General features: G+C 39.2%; 1 protein-coding gene and 1 long non-coding RNA gene across 2 annotated transcripts in view; one reads left to right on the top strand and one right to left on the bottom strand.

Moving 5' to 3' along the window:
• Positions 1–802: 802 nt before the first annotated feature.
• si:dkey-72l14.3 (Glyco_hydro_56 domain-containing protein) lies at positions 803–14,483 on the bottom strand. Its single transcript, XM_032519968.1, has 8 exons — positions 14,358–14,483; positions 13,915–14,117; positions 7,348–8,007; positions 5,597–5,845; positions 5,060–5,206; positions 4,644–4,730; positions 3,830–4,024; positions 803–1,704 (listed from the first exon to the last, which is right to left on the bottom strand). The coding sequence occupies exons 3-8, from the start codon at positions 7,948–7,950 to the stop codon at positions 1,297–1,299; spliced, it is 1,689 nt and encodes a 562-aa protein (XP_032375859.1). The 5' UTR covers positions 7,951–8,007; positions 13,915–14,117; positions 14,358–14,483; the 3' UTR covers positions 803–1,296.
• A 978-nt stretch (positions 14,484–15,461) lies between these two features.
• The window catches only part of LOC116692031 (uncharacterized), a 7,824-nt gene continuing 4,806 nt past the window's right edge, over positions 15,462–18,479 (top strand). The window contains exon 1 of the long non-coding RNA XR_004332621.1: positions 15,462–15,617. This is a non-coding gene — a long non-coding RNA (uncharacterized LOC116692031). The remainder of the gene's footprint in view (positions 15,618–18,479) is intronic.

The raw sequence follows: 18,479 nt of genomic DNA, 5'->3' as shown, positions 1-18,479 counted from the left end.
AGGAGATTGTGAAGGTCATGGCAAAACCTTCAGTTTACGCCTCTTGATGAAATCCACCGTGGGTTTTGAGATATTTTTAGGATCATTATCCATTTGTAGAAGCCATCCTCTCTTTAACTTCAGCTTTTTCACAGATGGCATCAAGTTAGCGTCCAAAATTTGCTGAAATGTTATTGAATCCATTTTTCCTTCTACTCGTGAAATGTTCCCTGTGCCACTGGCTGCAACACAACCCCAAAGCATGATTGATCCACCCCCACGCTTAACAGTTGGACAGAGGTTCTTTTCATTAAATTCTGTGCCCTCTCTTCTTCAAACATACCTTTGCTCATTCCGGCCAAAAAGTTCTATTTTAACCTCATTGGTCCACAGAACTTGTTTCCACAATGCATCAGGCTTGTCTATATGTTCATTTGCAAAGTTCAAACGCTGATTTTTGTTGTGAGGACGTAGAAGAGGTTTTCTTCTGATGACTCTTCCATGAAGACCATATTTGTACAAGTATCTCTTTATAGTGGAATGGTGTAGCACAACTCCAGTGTCTGCCAGGTCTTTCTGGATGGATTGTGCAGTCAAACGTGGGTCTGGACTTGCTTTTCTCACAATCCTGTGAGCTGTTCTGTCTGATATTTTCAACTATTTTCAGTTTCAGTTTTTTAGAACTGCTTAGAAGAAGCCATGGTACTGATTGTTGGGGCAAGGTCAGATGAGTCTGGGCATTTAAAACCTTAAGATTGACATTACCTGGTCTTACCAGACGATTGAGAACAATCCATGACACGGTCAGGCCAAACTTTTGCAGATGCCATTTTTTTTGTTTTCTGTTATTTTGAAAGTGTAAATGATGGAAATTAAAACTAACTTTTTGTGACATATTGTGTGAATGTCTAATCTGTCATTTGATGCCTTTTGGAGATTCTTCTATCTTTTCTTGGCTTCTTTATGCACAATAATACAAAATTTTACCTGGGCTGCCCAAACTTTCGAGCCCCAGTGTATCTGTGGTCATTGTATAACATGGCTGATTTGACATGACAATAAATCTCCTTTCTCTTAAAAGGTTTAAATACAGCCTGTAGAATCTGAAAAAGTGACAAGTGTGAGTACCACTACTGTCTCTTGGCACATTCAGTGACAGGATTGGAGTTTTGAGCTCTGAGAGCTGTCCTTTTTTCCTCTACAAAGCAGCACACCTGCAGCTAGCAGGGATTTAGTGTCTTGCTCAAGGGCACTTCAGGAGGGCTCATATTGCAGTTATAGCCCAGACCTTCCAGGTGAGGCTGGTTTGTTCACATTTTAATGTTCCAAGCATACACTTACAGCCACCAGCAACAGCAGAACAGTCAGGTTTGGGGCACTCCGTGGCTTCGTTCCACCGTCTGTAGTTACTTCCAGTGAAGGCGATGGACTTCCAGTACCAGGTGAACTGCTTCCTCTTAACTCAATCACAGAGGCACCTTTTGTTCTAAAAGCTGTTGTAGAAGCTATGGTGGAAGTGGTTATAGTCCCCATTACATCTCCAGCATTCTCTTTTACTGTACCCACAACAGACGCTCCGTCTTGGGGGGACTGCTGGTCCGAGACGTCCCCGTCTGCAGTCTTGTACCACTGGCACTGGAAGTCCTTCTTCCAGATCTCAGCTGGGTCTGGTTCAGCGGGTTTAGTGTTTGTGTCTGGCTGATCTGTGGCTTTTGCTGCCTCTGCCTGAGATGTTAGAAAATGCTGTTAACATTGGCACACATTGCTGCAATAATGTTTATGGGGAACAGTGAAACTTTTTATAACATCTGTCTTGAAAACATTTCAAATTCAAAAGGAAATAACAAACGTTGCATTATGTTATAGAAACATATTCATACTTTATATTGTGTTGTACTTCTTTTGACAACTGAATATTACCGAAACCCCATGCAGAGATTTCTAAAAAGTGACAAGTGATACCAGATAACACAATGTTCCTGTGTTCAGTGCTCCAGCGGTTCTTTCTCTACTCACAGCTTCTGTTTCCCTCTCTGCTTTCTTCCTGTCTAAACACAGCGTAGCTCAGACTCCCTGCTGTTGTCTTAGTTATCTTTATCAGTCGTGACTCAAAACCAGTTGCTCTGTTTCCAACTTTCCACACAGAAAGAACATAAGTTGAGAAATTTGTGTCTCTTTTTACAGGTGCTGTTCATGTGTACACAGGCTTTTGTGAATCGACTCTTTGGTAGCAGAAAAGGGAGGAAGTCAAAGAGACAATCAAAGATTTTCTTACAAAGATTTCATCTTCTCAGCACATTGTGCTAGCACCTCATATCTCACTATATTCCTACTGTCCTGCGTTCACAGGGTCCTATGTTCTTGATAAAAACTAACACTGGCTTCCATGATCAGGTTATTAAATTCAGACAGTAACCACTTTAAATAGGATCCTATCAACAGTAAAGATTAACAGTATGAAAATTTAACCCCACTGTTATAGTGACCAAAATGATCACGGTTTTCAGTATTATCACCTTTTAAGTGTGTTCAATGCCTTTAGCAGCAACTTTTTTCCTGCACATTCTGCAGACAGGATAACTATCTTCAATCAACTGTCCTTCAGCATTCTTATAATAACCAAAATATGCCCATGCTTCAGACTTAGCCCTAGGCTGATAAATGTCCTGAGTGCTGTCATTTCCTCCTTCCACCATGATTCCAACTTCAAGTAGCAGTAGGAACTTATCTTATAGAGAGAGAAACTAGATATGGTACTTAGCATTGTCACAGCCAACAGAATAACTCATTGGGAGCACAGTCTGGCCTAACTAAATCCCCCTAACATTACAGTAACTTTGGTTATACTTTAGTTGAAGGTATTTACATGAGAGTGACTTGACACTGTCATGAACGTGTCATTAAACATAAACAAGTCATAAACGTTAATGACGAAACACATCTTTTAGCAAGTGTCATTTGGTTTTGTCATGACTGTGTCATGACAGTGACATGTGTTCTTGATGAAAACTTCAAGTAACTTTTGTTCAATGGAGGAGAACTGGAAGAGAATATGTTGTTTTTTACTTTTTACTGGTTGTTGACATACAGTAAAGTGTAGTTCCAATAAAGTAATAACAGACGTGAGTGCCAAGTTTTGCAGACCCTGGTGGATAAGCCAATCACATTTCAAATTGCTAACAAATGAAGGGGAACGTTTCAAATGCAGTGTGGATGTTAAAAATCTGTTCAGCCACTGTGGAGATATCAATGTGTAAAGAAACTTCTTTGACAATTTTTGTATACCATCAAAGGCTAAAAGCTGGGGTGGGTAATTTCAGTATTTTGCCCAGAGAAACACACATTGCAGAGAACATAAAACCCTTTGTCTTGTTAATGTATCATGTTAAGAAGCTATTAAGATGGGGCACATAGGAACCTGGGAACATGATACACCATTTTTTGCATACACCGAGTTAAAATCAGCCTTTAAAATGACCATAACCTTGAATCAACACCCCTCTAAAGCAAATTTAACAAAAACTGAACATTATCTTCTTCAAGAATTTGAGATTTATTATGGAGCAGTTGTGTTAGACTGCAGTAGTAGCATAGCGTAGCCAATTAACTGGAAAATGAAAAATTTCCATCTGTCATAAGAGTTTTTCGGGTCATCACACCAAGCACAGAAAGAGTCTGGTTTACAGCTGAACAACAGGTCTCTGTCAACAGCTTTTTATGGCTTATTGTAAGAGTGGGCATCAAGCTTGTGCACAGGATTAAAAAAATAACTGCAATAAAATACATAGGCAGGGCTTATAAATCTAGCATGGCTAAATCTTGAAATCTATTTAAGATTACAATTTCTCACCTTCTCAGTCACTTTCTCCACCAATTCGGATGGGAGTGGGAGGTGGAGGTATGCAGAACTTTCTGAATTTTGACGAATGCATCTGCCCTTTCCCTGGCACAAAGAGGTTGAGCAGAGTCGAGTTGCTGTGGTTACGTTGATGGAGTAGGGTCCCAGGACTTTACGGACAAACTCTGCCAGGTCCTGACACTCTCTCTGGGAAATAGACAGGTAGAATGTATGTCTTTTTTTTAAACTACAAAGCAGGTTGAGGTGCTATATAATTACTATGAAAGTGTCAAAACAGTCCACAGAGGAATACACACATCCCTTCTTTAAACGAGCAGTCAGGCCTTTTGTACAGTTGTGACAACTATACTATATAAAGGTAGAAAGAGCTGTTACAGTCCCTCCCCGGCTGCAATGACGGGGCAGAGACTCAGAGAGTGCAGATGCAGAAGACCCGAAAATGCTGAACAATCAGAGCAGACTGGGCTTTTTTGGTAGAGGGTCTTAAAGAGACTAGTGGTAAAAGGGAGTGCTTCAGACAGGGTGAATACAGGTATGTCCAACAAGACAGTATGATAAACATAATGTGTTTTGAACATTTAAGCATGTAAACATGTTCAAAAGATGAGAATGAACCTGAAAATGAGCATAATTGGGGACCTTAAAGACGTATCAAGATGCACTTCTCATGTTAAAGAAAATCTTTGCCAACACAAGGCATCTTTGTAAAAGTGTGTTTTTATAAATTGAAATCCTAGGGGGAAAGTATCAGTGGATAAACATGCACGTGGGTGTATGCACTTTATGTAAATGTATAGTTGTATACCTCTGTCTTAGTCTCAGTTCTCTCCCAGATGACAACTCCAGCTGTTCCCATGGCAGCACTTTCTCCTATGGTGCTGACCAGGTCTGCCTGTTAACAAGAAGTTATGCAAAGAAGCTATAAAAGTCACAACACACTCTTTTTCAACTGCTCTCTTTGTATTTATTAGTTTGGTGCAGTATACACACCATTACACTTCATAATGAGGCCTCCACTTATTTCACCCTAAATCCCAAAACACCTTTCAGCTTTCTTATTATTCTATTTTCCAAGCAAAACAGTGTGACTGTTAAAGCAGGAAATAATAAGTGATATGAAACAACATGAATCTACTTCTGTCCTTCCTCTCCATTTGTTGTGCTTTATCATTGATCCGTATGCAGGGTGCTTGGATCAAATACCAGACATTAATATCTCACCTGTGACAGGAAAGTGTTTGTTGAGGCATAGACACTCTTGACCAATGGGAATACAGGAAGATCAAATGCAGTCCCAGTCAGAGATGATACTCGTAGTGATTCTCTGATTTGACTGGACAAATAAAGCCTGGCTCCTGAGGTCCCACTCTACAAACAAGGGGACAGATGACAGATTTGTACCTATAAATCACTCAGTTTTTGGTGTTACACTCGGGGCTGTTGCTCTGTAGTTGAGAAAAGCTTAAGTTAGACAGTAGTTATGTTTTTATCAGCTTTTGTGGCTTAGATCTCTCTTTCATCCCTAGTGTTTTGCTCCTCCTTGTATCCAGCAACGTGTAAGAACTTATGTGGACATAGGCTTTAAAAATACTTTTTTCTGTTTAAGTTACGATTAGGTTTTCTTTGCTTACTATATAGTTTATTTCTCTTAATTATTATAGCACGTTTAGTTTAACTGCCAGCATGAGTTTAAACTGTCTTACCCCAAAACAAAAAGTAAAAAGGTACACAAAAGAACAAGACAGTGTTGTTACCCACCTGCAGCTTCTCCAGGGTGAGGAGGGGGTAGAGGGCGGAACATCGTTTCCAAAGCCACAGAAGCTCGTCATTAAGGGCCATCTCCGTAGCAGGGCACTGGCCGGTGAAATTGGCTAATATGGTTTGGGCGGGATCACCGTTGTAGCAGCTGGGGTAAGGGGAGACGCCCCATAATGCTTTGGGCCTTAACCTTTTGACCTCCCGTAGAGTTTCCACCATTACTGACTGGGCTGTTGCCTCGAAGTCCACCTGTGACAAGATCAATAAATCCTCTTTCAGTCCCCTCCAAACATTTCCTCTTTTGTGATCTAAAGACTTGCAGTTTTTAAAGTTTTTGTGAATCGTAAAAATGAAATGGCCAAAGTATCAAACTTAACCAAAGGTTTAGGGGATATAACAGTATTTACCGTGATATGTAATAAATTCCTCAGTTGTTCGTTGAAGATCTTGCCACACCGTCTCTACTGATGTAGCTATCATTTATTAATTTAATAGCTCTGTACAATGTTGCAAATCAGTGAGCAGTACAGCTTTATGAAAAGGGATAGTTTGACACTTTGGGAAACACACTTTATTCTTTACTTCTTTACTTGAAGATGAGAAGATTGATACCACTCTCATGTCTTTTCATTAAATATGAAGCTGGAGACGGGTTATCTTATATGAACATCTCTGAAGCTCACTAATTAACACGCTACATCTCATTTGTGTAAAAGCAACACTATGGTTATGTTGGAGACTATGTCATGACCAGGCACAGTCGGTTTCTAGAATCTCCATCAGTTGCCTGGCAACATCACAGTGAGTACAAGATTCCTTTTTATGGATTAAACAAACATATAGCATGTTAATTAGTAATTTTGGTTACCTTTAGAAAGAGCCAGGCCGGCTGTTTCCCCCTGCTTCCAGTCTTTATGCTAAGCTAAGCTAATCAGCTGCTGGCAGTAGCTTTATGTCTGGTGTATAGGCATTGGAGTGGTGTCTCCTTGTTATCCCCTTTCCTGGCATTCTTGAGCTATCATAAAGGCAATAAAAGGCATAAATAATAATCTTGAAGAGAAGAAAACAAAGAAGTGTATTTCCCGAAATGTCAACCTACTACTTTAATTCACAGGATAAGCCAAAACCAGACATTACCATCTGGTTTCAAACATTTCTCAACTAAAGTTCCTGCAAATTATATAAAATGATATGTTATATATATTGTGATACTGTTACTCCTAATTTAGCATGGTCCTGTCAAACCACAAATTAACAGCATGTGTCTATCTTATCACACATTTTTCAGGAGTTCACAGCCACTTACCCTGTTAACAAAACTTCATGTTTACAAAACCTCTCCAAATGGATGGAATTTACTGGACAGAATTAAAGTGAAAATGTTTTTACCCTTTGTGTTATGACACCAGGTTTCTTCTGAGTTATCATGCAAAGACACACTTTATCAGGGTGAGTCATCAATTCATACTGCAACTCTTCTTCCTGCTCGCCTGCCCCATTTTCCCTCCTCCCATTTCTTCTTTTGGTACCTCTTTAAAAGGTTCTCACATCATCCGAATGAAATATCATTGTCAACATAATATTGATGGTGATATGCCAAGTTGCACTGGATATTTGCATCAAAGATTTTCTCTTTACAAAAGAAGAAACACTTTTGGAATTGTTTTTTTCCCCATTGGCAATTTGCACTCTCCACCATCTACAACAACTTTGAAAATGTCCTCTCCAACTTCCACCTGAACTTTCATTACCTGTGACCACTTCTCCACCTCCTCAGGGGTCCAGTGAGGGAAGAAAGTCTTCAGCAGGTTTCTCGATGCCTCCAGATACATCGCCTGCCTTTCTCGGTTCCTTGACCACTGGGGGACCCACTCTGCATAGCGCAGCACCCCCAGCCCAAGGTACCTTGGGGCTGGTAAAACTGCCTCCAAGTCCTGCTGTGTCTTTTGGAGGTGGTTGTCTAGCCGTGTGTGCTGTGGTAGCCCCCCATTGACCGGTGTGTCCTTGTCTATAAAATAAGGGTAGTTCCCCAGTGTGTCCTCATAAAAGACGGCCACACGGCCCTCCCGTTCCATCCCAAAAGATCTTGGATCTGGCCGACCGGGGCAGGAAGAGTCAGGGATGCCCCAGAAGATTATAAAAGGCTGTCCAGACAGGAGAGGGGGGCAAGCTGGCTGTTGTGGACCAGCAATACCTAGGTCAGCAAATGCAGCAAGCAGGAGAAAGAAGGGCAGTAAAACTGGATGCTGGACTTGAAGGATGGCTGATGAAAAAGTGTGAGTCCTGAGAGTGTAAGGTTTTGGTTTCAGTTCTGGCTTTGGGTCTGGACTCGACCGTGGCTCGGCCCACGCCATTGGAGCGGCCACCTTTGAGGCTGTCACCCCTTCAGGCCCTCACAGCCAATCATGTTCCTGTAAAACACACAGCAGAAGTCTAACCTTCTTCAGTCTGTACTGTGATATGTTCATGGTCAAATAATGAGCTCCAAGCAATGAAGGTGAGCAGAATTATTCCCCTGCATCATTTGTTGCTGCTGATGACACTTAACAAAACTAACATTAAGTGTTTGGCACCTACAAATCACAAAATCCTATATTTTATCCTGACTAACCGTGACATTTTGAAAGCTCGCCACAAACAAAAGCCTCATGATTTTGCCAGTTTTCATACCTACCAGAAAGATATCCTGACATTTGCCTCTATCTAGTCTTTTAGCTGCACTCTATTTTGTCATCTCAGTCTTATTTGAATGGCTTAAAATACTGCATTAAACATTTCTTATCAACTGCCATCTCCCCCTTTTTAAGTGGGTGTAGTCAAATATGTGACAGATTACAGATTTGTCATGGGGTCCCTCAGTCACACACGTCATGAAGAAAGCTAGTGTAGTTGATTTTGTTATATACTCAGTGATAAAGCATACAGTAGACACTCAGTCAGGGTCCAGGTATTAAAATGGTGTTTTAATTATTTAGCCCCACGCTCACAATGTTAAGTGCCTAGAGTGTGGACAATCTTCTGGATCATGAATTTGAAAATCTTCATTTTGAAGAAAAACTTCTCAGTGGCCACCAGACGCATGATATTGTTATAAACTAGGTCTGTCAATTGTTTAAAATATTCTACCACGACTAATTGCATGATTGTCCATAGTTAACTCGCGATTAATCACAAATTAATCACACATTTTTGTATCCGTTTCAAATGTACTTTAAAAAGGACCTTTTCAAGTTTGTATTGTTCTTACCAACATGGGAGTGGACAAATATAATTGCTTCGTGCAAATGTTAATTATTTTTGCAACAATAGGCCAACCTCAAAGGTACTGTATGCTAAAAAATATGCTGAAAGCATAATATGGCAATTTAACAGAACAGTCTCCCAAAGCTATTTGGGGTTAAATCTTGTAACCTTGTGCAACATATGTAACTAATCCTGCTGTACCCGTTTCACACATGCAGAGACACAAATCTGACATCTACAGGGAAGTGATTCAATTGAGAAAACTTAGTTTTGGAACTAGAGTTTCCAAAGTTTGCAGGCTCGGGATTGAAACAAGAAGTTTACTGTAATGTTGCCATGGATTCAGTAAAGTACACTGTGGGCTACAATCTGAGCCCCATTTTTGGCTAATTGGAATCATTATAAATATGCCAAGTTAGCAGTTCCTGTTTGCTGTGTACCCATGGAGGTACAGACAATTATCACAATTATCACAATGTTTATTCGCATTGGACATAGAGATAATGAAATCCACAAGAATTCTAAGTCACACTGAATGTCAAAATATATGTATCATGTCTCTGTTTACATATGACTTTGTCAAAGCCGCTGCTGCTGCAACAGTTGACCATGTTGTTAAGTAGGCCAAACTACAATTACTGACTTCCTGTTGTTTTAAGACCACCGGCATGCCCCTGTCCCTTTAATCTCACACAGTATCTCCCCCTGTGTGCTCCTACAGCTTCTCTGTGCCTTCCAGTTTGAAAACCTCTGGTTTAGATTCAGAGAAGGAACACTATTCAACTTAAAGATATTTATTTGTTTAATTGGCTGCAAAGGCATATGATTCACATTGTTTTTATATACAGCAAACTAACTTAACTTCAGTTAACCCTAGTGCCCTGTTTGGAAGTGGTTTGTTTAGCCTCTCCACTCATTTATTCAGGTTTTCTCTTTTGCATGCATTTTGTCATTTTTATGTTTTTAGGTGTTTTTTTTGGTTTTGATTACAGTCATACTGAACACCACTGTATTGTGTTGTGTCCCATTCCCCTGGAGGTGACAAAGGGCTGTAGCATTTCCATGTTCTCCAGCTTTTTTTTCTCTACCAGGTTGTCACATTTTGGTGAAAAAGGTCTGGCAATTGCTTGTTAGCAGAGGAAACCCTTCTCTACAGCGCAGATAGCTGCATGCTCTCTAACAAGCCATTAAAAAGGGAAACGTAACACTGTGACAAATGTCTGTTGGAGACAAAGTGCAACTCAAAATGCCATGGGATTCTTGTGACAATAAATATACTACGTGCAAACTAATACACAAGGAGGGGAAAGAAGATAATATATCAGCACCCCTTTAAGTCTCGGCACACACTCACAGTTGTTTGCTATTAGCCTGGCTGATTAGACCTCTAGTCCGGTGGCGCTAAAGAAATTATGGGATGTCACCAAGCTCCATGGACCAATAAGAAACGTTAAAGGTGTCCCGCAAGAGAGTGAGGGATTTGTCAGTCAGGTGCCGTATGTACTCGCCCACACCGTGTTGAGAAGAAGTTTAATCAGGCTAAAGTTAAAACACTTGTGTGGGTGTGCAGGGCCAATTACCTTTCGGTTGAAACACACGTTAGATTTAATTTTAGCACTCAGCAACTTAAATAGAAGTGTTTAACATATTCAAAGAAGAAAATAACCTTTTCAAAATAAACATTCACATGTTGATATTTAAGTAACCCTTTTATTTTTTTAAATGTTGCAAATTGTAAATTGAAGGTTACCCAGAACATTATATAAGCCTATAATACTAAGGAGGTCAAAGTTTACAGAATGCAGCGTGCTGCTGGCATCCCAGCGTTTCCAAATTGATCACCTAAAAACGAAATCAGGGGAGAATGTATTCACAATTGTTTTTATCATCCCAAATGCGTAGAATATGAAGTAAGCCGATTTAGTAAGGCTTTATAATTATATTTTTATATTTGTCGTTGTCCTAAAGGAGATTTAGAGACTCACTTTCATTGTCCACTTAATTACTTGTTCACAGTCATCACCTTGAACTGCTACCTTTTTTTAGTTAAAATAGCTGCAATCTCATCATACTGTAAGTAATCCCTCACTCAGTGCTGGTGGTGGTGCATGGGAAACGTGATAGCTGGCTAATCTGTTCAGACAAGCTGGTCTGTGTTTACTCATCTGTCTGGGCCGAGGCTGATCCTGAGCCCACCGCCTCCGCGGCTCAAAGCAAACACCTTCAACCAGTTATACTCTCTGGAGTGTGTCAGGTTATATATTAGGCTACACATTAGTTCAGAGGTTAACTTTGAAAAAATAATTCATTGAATTATACATTAAAAATCCTTAAAAATATTAAACGTATCATAAATAATTCATGTCATTATGGTATGTCCTTCTGCCAAGAAGAAATGAATGAGCATATACATCTAGCATTTTAAATGTTTAGGTACGGTATTTCATTTTCGAATGTTTTCATTTTTATCTCACAGTTCATTTGTCTGCTCCTCTCCCATGAAAGCCACCCCGCTGTGCCAATAACACAAGGAAAGGAAAATCTGTTATTTATCTGGTACTCTGATTTCATTCTGTCAACATTCAAAGAATCTGATTTTGAGAAAAATATCCTTTACAACAATAAAACCCTGCTCATTATTTTAAATTTAGACATTGAGATCTTGGTCAAAAACTTGTCAAGTGGAAGCTCCAAGCTTCCTGCCGCACTGGCTGGCTGCAGCTTTCTATCTCTGACATAACTACCAAACGCTGGCCACAGTGCAGACCAACAGTTTCTTCTACTGCTATGTATTTAGCGTACTCTTATGCTGTATAACACCATACAATGCTGTGTGTTATTTTAAACCTTTCAGGAAAAATAATAGGGGAACACTGTCATGTTTTCTCTTTAAAATATGCCTTTAAAGAGAGGAGCAGATTCTCCGTATTGGTGGTAAATTACCGGTATTCTACTTAGCCATGTTCTCTGGCCGTGCTGTTTGTGGTGCCACTGGAACCAAGAGGAAACGCCGGAAGGATCCGATCAGGACATGAAATCAGCTGAGATTAGGACGATATTTGCGGCTCTCCAATCTAATGCCCATAAAAGAGCAAGTGCATCCATGCAGTTTAGGTGTTTAAGAGTTATGGTACATTTGACAAGTAATAGACAAGTAGTCCTCACAGCCTTCTGTCATTTACGTTGCCTGACAGAGTTATTTATTTGGCGCAGCAGTCTTCCTGAGCAGTGTGTGGAGACTATATTCTAGTGTGTGTTCACGTTAACTGCATTGTTGGATGTAGTTAGGAAGGTTATTGTTGCTTCTGTTTGCTCACACAGATGAGTCTAAGGATCTCAGTGAAGCACTTGTCACATAGCTGTCAGATCTTAATTTCAGGTCCTTGTCCAGCACTTTGGTTCTTAGCATGGTACCATAAACAGTGAGCGTCAGATTTACATCAATTTTTCTTTGAATTTTCGTGGCCCCCCCAGGCATAAAATCACGGCCAGTGTCATCTGGGATTAGCTCTAACCATATTTTCCCAACTGTAAACTCTCAGGCGTGGTCTTGATTTTAATGGCATGTTATAATGCTAAGAAAGTCATAATACTGAATACATCTCAAAATGTGTTGATTGCTGTAATAGTGTCACTGTTTCTACATTTCTTTTGGCTTTTTACTCTATGCAAGTCATGTCTCCAAGTTTCCAACAGTTTCAGAAGTACATATCTCCAGAAAAATATGTTAAATAAGATGTGGTGACGTAGGCGTGTAGATCTTTGTATTAAGGATGAATGATGAATGTTTTCATGTCAAAAATGTTCAGCAGTTTATCCACTGACACTACTGAGGTGAGAGCATGTTAGTTACACTTCAACACACTTAAAATATTTGTCAATTATAAACCACAATATCAGTGACTATTCAATGAAAATAAGTATAATATTGTATGACTTTTTTAATGGCAGCAATTCTTACAATGTTAAAATCTTATTCTTTTAGGACAACTGATTTTATGTTAATTATTTTATGGTTAAACTATAACAACACAAGCAGTGAGTTAGTGTAGCAAGTCAATCCAGTGATGTACAGTACAGTTATTTAGGTAAAATCAAACAACAAACTTATTGCCTTTATGTTTGAGGGGAAGTGTTTAAATCTTCATTTGCTCAACCTTAGTTTAATTTACAGCCATGCCATTTGTTGGAACTATAGGTTCAATGTAGCTGTTGAGCTAACCTCGGCGCATTTACGTTGATGTTGTTAAAGGTCAATGTTGATTAATGTGCTACCCCTGAAAATAAATAAACAAACAAATATGCAGACATTATAAAACATCTGCAGTTGTGTCCACTCCAATGCAATAGAGGTCAATGGAATGTTTGGATAATGAATATTGAATAACGAGCTCACAGTCAACAGTTCTTATTTTGTATTGAGCATTAGAAATAGAGAAAACCTTCTACTTACCTTTTTACATAACTTTCGTTCTGAACACGTGACAACTAATCCACCTATTAATGTAGGTTTTTCATTCCATTTTAAATGGTAGTAAACTTCTATTCAGAATTTAAGAAAGTTTTTTTTTTTTTTTTTGTGATAGACACACAATCATTTCTTAATGCCACGGATTAAAAAAGTGTGCCTCCTCAAAAACACAAACCAAAATCATTTCCACTTCCTTCACAAGCCTGGCTCCAGACCTCCGAATGGCTCTCCCACACCAAACAGGATAATGACTCAAACAAAATAGTAATTCAGTTTAATTATGAGGCTCGTCCCTGACCAGCTGCCGTGAATGAAACAATAAGATTGCACTTGATATAATTGAAAAGATCTGTGCTGGTGTGTTGTCTACATAGCCCAACATCTAATTCAATTGTGAATGTATTTATGTTTCAAATTGGCAATTTATTTGTCATTTCTTTATCATTTGTTTTTGTATTTAGTTTTTTTCTAAACCACTCATTTTTTAAAAACTTTACTTAAATTCTTTAAAGCGATGCAATTTGAATGAAACTGATCAAAAAGAACAATAAAATAAGGTAAATGCTATAATGTCTACCATCATATCAAGTCAAGACAAACTTACCAAGGCCAGGGTTGTTCCTGCATTTACTCCTCACAGTCTGGACATAATCTGAGTTACGTCTCCTGACGCCGCAATGTTTTATTCCTCTTTCTTCGGTTTTATGTGTTATTTTTCCAGATAGAAAAAACAAGGAATCCTGCTGGATCAGTGAGGGCATGGATAAGCTGTACATGTATAACATTCAGCAAAAAGAAGTCTGACATCTGAAAGACAGAGATAGAGAAAGAGAGGGAGGGAGGGAGGGAGATAAAGAGACAGGAATAGACAAGATAATTAAAAAGAGAGTATCAGGAGTGGAAGAGGGGAGGGAGATGAAGAAAGCCAGAAAAGAGGTAAAAAGAAAAAAAGAAAAAAAGAGGTAAAGCAGAAGTTGAGAGTCTCACCCTGAGATAGAACGATGGGTGGGCAGGTGTGTGTGTGTGCGTGTGCGTGTGAGGCCTCACCTTCACAGCCAGGCTAAGCTTCCTTACTGAGAGAAGGTAAGCAGGGTCAGTGTCGACCACGCCAACTCACATGACCATCGTCACTGTTTGTAATCCCATAATCCTCTGCTCTACCGCTACCACTCTGGCTAAACAAACACCCGAGCTGTGATTACACCTGTCCTCCTCTTCTTCCTCCCCCTTACTCACTTCCCTCCTCTTCTTGTCTTCTTGATCTTTTGTCTCTTCTCATCTTCCTCTCCTCCCTTCTCTCTCCTCTGTTCTTTTTCAATATACCTGTATTGCTTTTAATTTTGTCCTTACATTTTCTCCTCCTCTTCTTCATTCTCCTACCCCTTCAACCTCTTTCCTCCCTCCCAAATCCCTCTCCATGATCTCTTTTCTTCCACACTTGACTCGTTGTTGTTTTTATAATTAACTTTTCTTTTAAGGATTCAGCATCCACAAAAAACACAAAGCACCGTCTGGGTTGGTGTGACAGCAATTAACCAGCTCTCCCTCTCTTTACGTTTTCCTCCGCGTTCACTCTCATTTATTCCTTTTTCACCTTGAATCACTTACACTTTTTGTTTTTTTCTCCCTAGTTTCCGGTCCTCTTATATTATTATCTTTCACTCTGTTGCCTAACACATTCAGCTCGTCCTCACCCAGAAAACAACCATAGGTCGATTATGCAAGCAGCTTATGACGACCGACAATTGCGTTTCTTGTCAGGCGGCGACCTCTTGTGGTTGTGGTGTTGCGAGAGCAAACAAAGAAGCGAGGTACCGAAGTTCAGGTTGGAGTGGTAGCTGTGGTTTCACAAACAAACCCTGGTCTGTGAGTGTATGTGAGATTCAACATTCTTGCTGTTGTGCGACAGTGTGGAATTTCTTTGAATTGTCATGAATTTAATTCCTCTTCCTGTCATTCCAATTCAAATATAAAATCAACTTCCTGTGGGACGGATTCAATTTAATTCAAATTCCAATTCATGAATTGAATGGAGGCCAATTCTGAATTCAGATTTTTGCACAAGCCTGTGCTAAGGCACCCCACCAGACTTGGAATTGTCCGGGCTCTAGAATCTTTGGTTAGGATCGTACCTGATTGGGTCCAGAACCATATAGGACTCTGATTGGGTCAAAGATTAGCGTTCTAGAATCTTTGGTAGCAAACCCATATGGCAACTTCACTGGTGAGACAAACGTTCACGGTCAGGAAGACGTTTTGGTAGGGGGGGGGAAACTGATCAGAAAATGTAACGGAACATTGTAGAAAGTATAGATAATTGTAAAATGTAAAAGTCAAAGTCAAAAGTATGCACTATTGATTCTACTTAAGTAAAGTACAGATATGTGAAAAATGTACTTGAGTACAGTAACAAAGTATTTGTACTGAGTAACATTCCACCACTGGTCCGAGGTTTAGATAGATAGATAGATAGATAGATAGATAGATAGATAGATAGATAGATAGATAGATGTTTATTGATCCCAAGAAAAATGGGAAATTCCTGTGTTACAGCAGCAAAATCAGTCACAAAGCACAAAATATAAATATAAAGGAAATGCTAGGAAAAAATATACATACATACAATATACATGAAAAGGAAAAGGAAAAAGGAAGTTTTTCCTCGCCACTGTTGCACTAAATGCTTGCTCTTGGGGGAATTATTAAAATTGTTGGGGCTTTGTAAATTATAGAGTGTGGTCTAGACCTCTATCTGTAAAGTGTGTTGAGATAACTCTTGTTATGATTTAATACTATAAATAAAATGACATTTAATTGAACAGAATTGTGGGAATATTGACAAGAAGTGATGTACTTGCCATGGACGCGGTACTATCCACACACGGTCAAGTGTGGTTTTATATGATGGTTAGCCCAAATCCCATTTGACTGAATACATTTATGTATAGACCCCCAAGTTCATGATAAGCCATCAAAAATATTTTAATGTTTTACAGGAAAAGATGAGAGAGGAATTTTGTTGTAAACCTATCCAAAAAATATTTGTTGTTGACATATAACTGGTATTTAAAGACAACTGAATAATTGAAACTGGGGGCACATTTGTTTGTTGTTTTGTTTGTTTTTTGCCATTTGTATAGTTAGGTTAATCTGACATTATTGTTGATCTTTTCTTGGTTTTGTCATGCACGTAGCTTACTATCACTCAGGATAATGAATGAGGCAGTGTTAATGGAGGAATGGGCTGATCTGACATATTTTATATGAGCTATATTTGTGTTAGAGACGTAAACCTACACAACATGTAAAACATGCAGCTCCACCATATCTGGCTTTTGTGCAACAAATGAAATATTGATATTCTTCCTCGACCAGCCTCATTTCTGCCTATTCTCTATTCCTCACTACATCATCTTTTCCTTCATTGTTTTTGTCTTTTTTCATTTTGCCTCTTATATTTCCATCCCAGTGCTTTATTTAGGCTCCATATTGTTCGCATTCCATCTCTCTCTTCTAAGTTACCTGTCATTTTTTCCATTAGAGCTGTCACTGCACACAATAGCTAATAACCTGGTCGAAGAATCACACCTGTGCTCTCATTCTCTTTATATAAATTCCCCCTTTTCTCCCTTGCCTCGCTGCTGGTCTTTTCTTTAGATTTTTACCCTGTTACCTATCACAGTTTCTGATTCTCTTGGTGCTACATGTAGTATTATTCTTTTGTTTGTTAAAAAGTAAGACCATTCTTTTCTGCAGCACATTCATTAAAATGTGGTTTATACAATTCAAAATGCAATATAAAGGCTGGCAATTATCTTTGCGATGGACTCACTTGTTTATATCAACATACTGTATAACATACATATTAACATGAATATGGCAATGATTTATTACACTTAAAATCTTGCATTCAATCTTTTATATATACGCATTGTTTATATGTTCCATGTGCGTGTCGCCTGTGCTTATTGATGTGTTTGGAATTCAGTGCATTCCTCACTGTAGCTGCATCTATCTAATGCTCATTTTCTAACCTTTTATTTTATTCCCACTGAGGTTTCCTGCACTCAAAATACATGTATTGCACCCCAGGGAATTCTGGATAAAAGCATCCAACACATGCCAAGCAGCAGACTGTACTTGCATTCTGCAAATCTTTATGTCAGCTTTTCTCTTGTGCCTGTATGCTTGCATGTTTTCCAGTTCTTCAGTCATTATATAGAGTGTGTCTCTGTATGCATCAATGCTTTTGTCTTTGTTGCACTGCACGCCATACAGATTGCATTTGCAGTACATATTTGCTTATCATCGAGCATCTGGTTTATTTGCAGTTACATCTGTTTCTATGTAAAATAACCACATTAGATGAGTGTAAATAAGTGGAAAAATAACCGTACAATATGTGATTTTCTGCCGCCAACGGTTTCCATAGGGATCTCCCAAGCGAAAAACACAAACTGTTGATGACGTTGTTTAGTTGTGAGTTGTATTGAAGTTTTATTCATGTTAGGTTTGTTAACGTTTATTCATGTCATGTCATTCTAATGAAATAGCTGCAGTGTTTCCCACATAATTACTTATCTTTTGTTTGTGGTTAGCGAGCAAGCAAGCTAACATTAGTTAGCAACTAAAACCACAATATCACAATATTTCACATGTCAGTGTCTCCTCTGGGATTTTTTCAGCACTGCAGAGCCTGCATGTATATAAGTGTGGGGAGCGTGTAGTAGAGTGACGGGGATTAGCTTTAGAGCGAATACCGAATAGAGGCATAGAGCGTCTCCTCTGTACTTTCTGACCATGGTTGGAAAGCTTTAGCATGAAAAGTTAACCCTGTTCTTGGTTTCACGTTGTTAATGGAGAAGGAGAATCCGGAAATGAGTAGGGGGAAACGTAGTCTTGCTTTGCCAGACCCTCCTCCAAAGCGCACTAGAGGAGAGTCTGGCTACTCCACGTAGCATTCCGGAATGGAAGGAAAACGTGCTGTGGTTTATTGGCATTTCTTTAAACCAATCACAATCGTTTTGGGCGGTGCTACGCACCGGAGAAAAGCTGCAGTGCCGCTGCAAAATAGGCTCGGAATGAACTTTTTTTGATGGATGTACGTTTAAAAGTTGTTTTAGTCATGCAACAGAAAACTCTAATTGGACAGATAGTGTAGCTAGCTGT

This window comes from Etheostoma spectabile, chromosome 7 (assembly GCF_008692095.1).
Source record: "Etheostoma spectabile isolate EspeVRDwgs_2016 chromosome 7, UIUC_Espe_1.0, whole genome shotgun sequence".
NCBI classification, from domain to species: Eukaryota; Metazoa; Chordata; class Actinopteri; order Perciformes; family Percidae; genus Etheostoma; species Etheostoma spectabile.
This window is presented reverse-complemented; position numbering and strand designations above follow the sequence as displayed.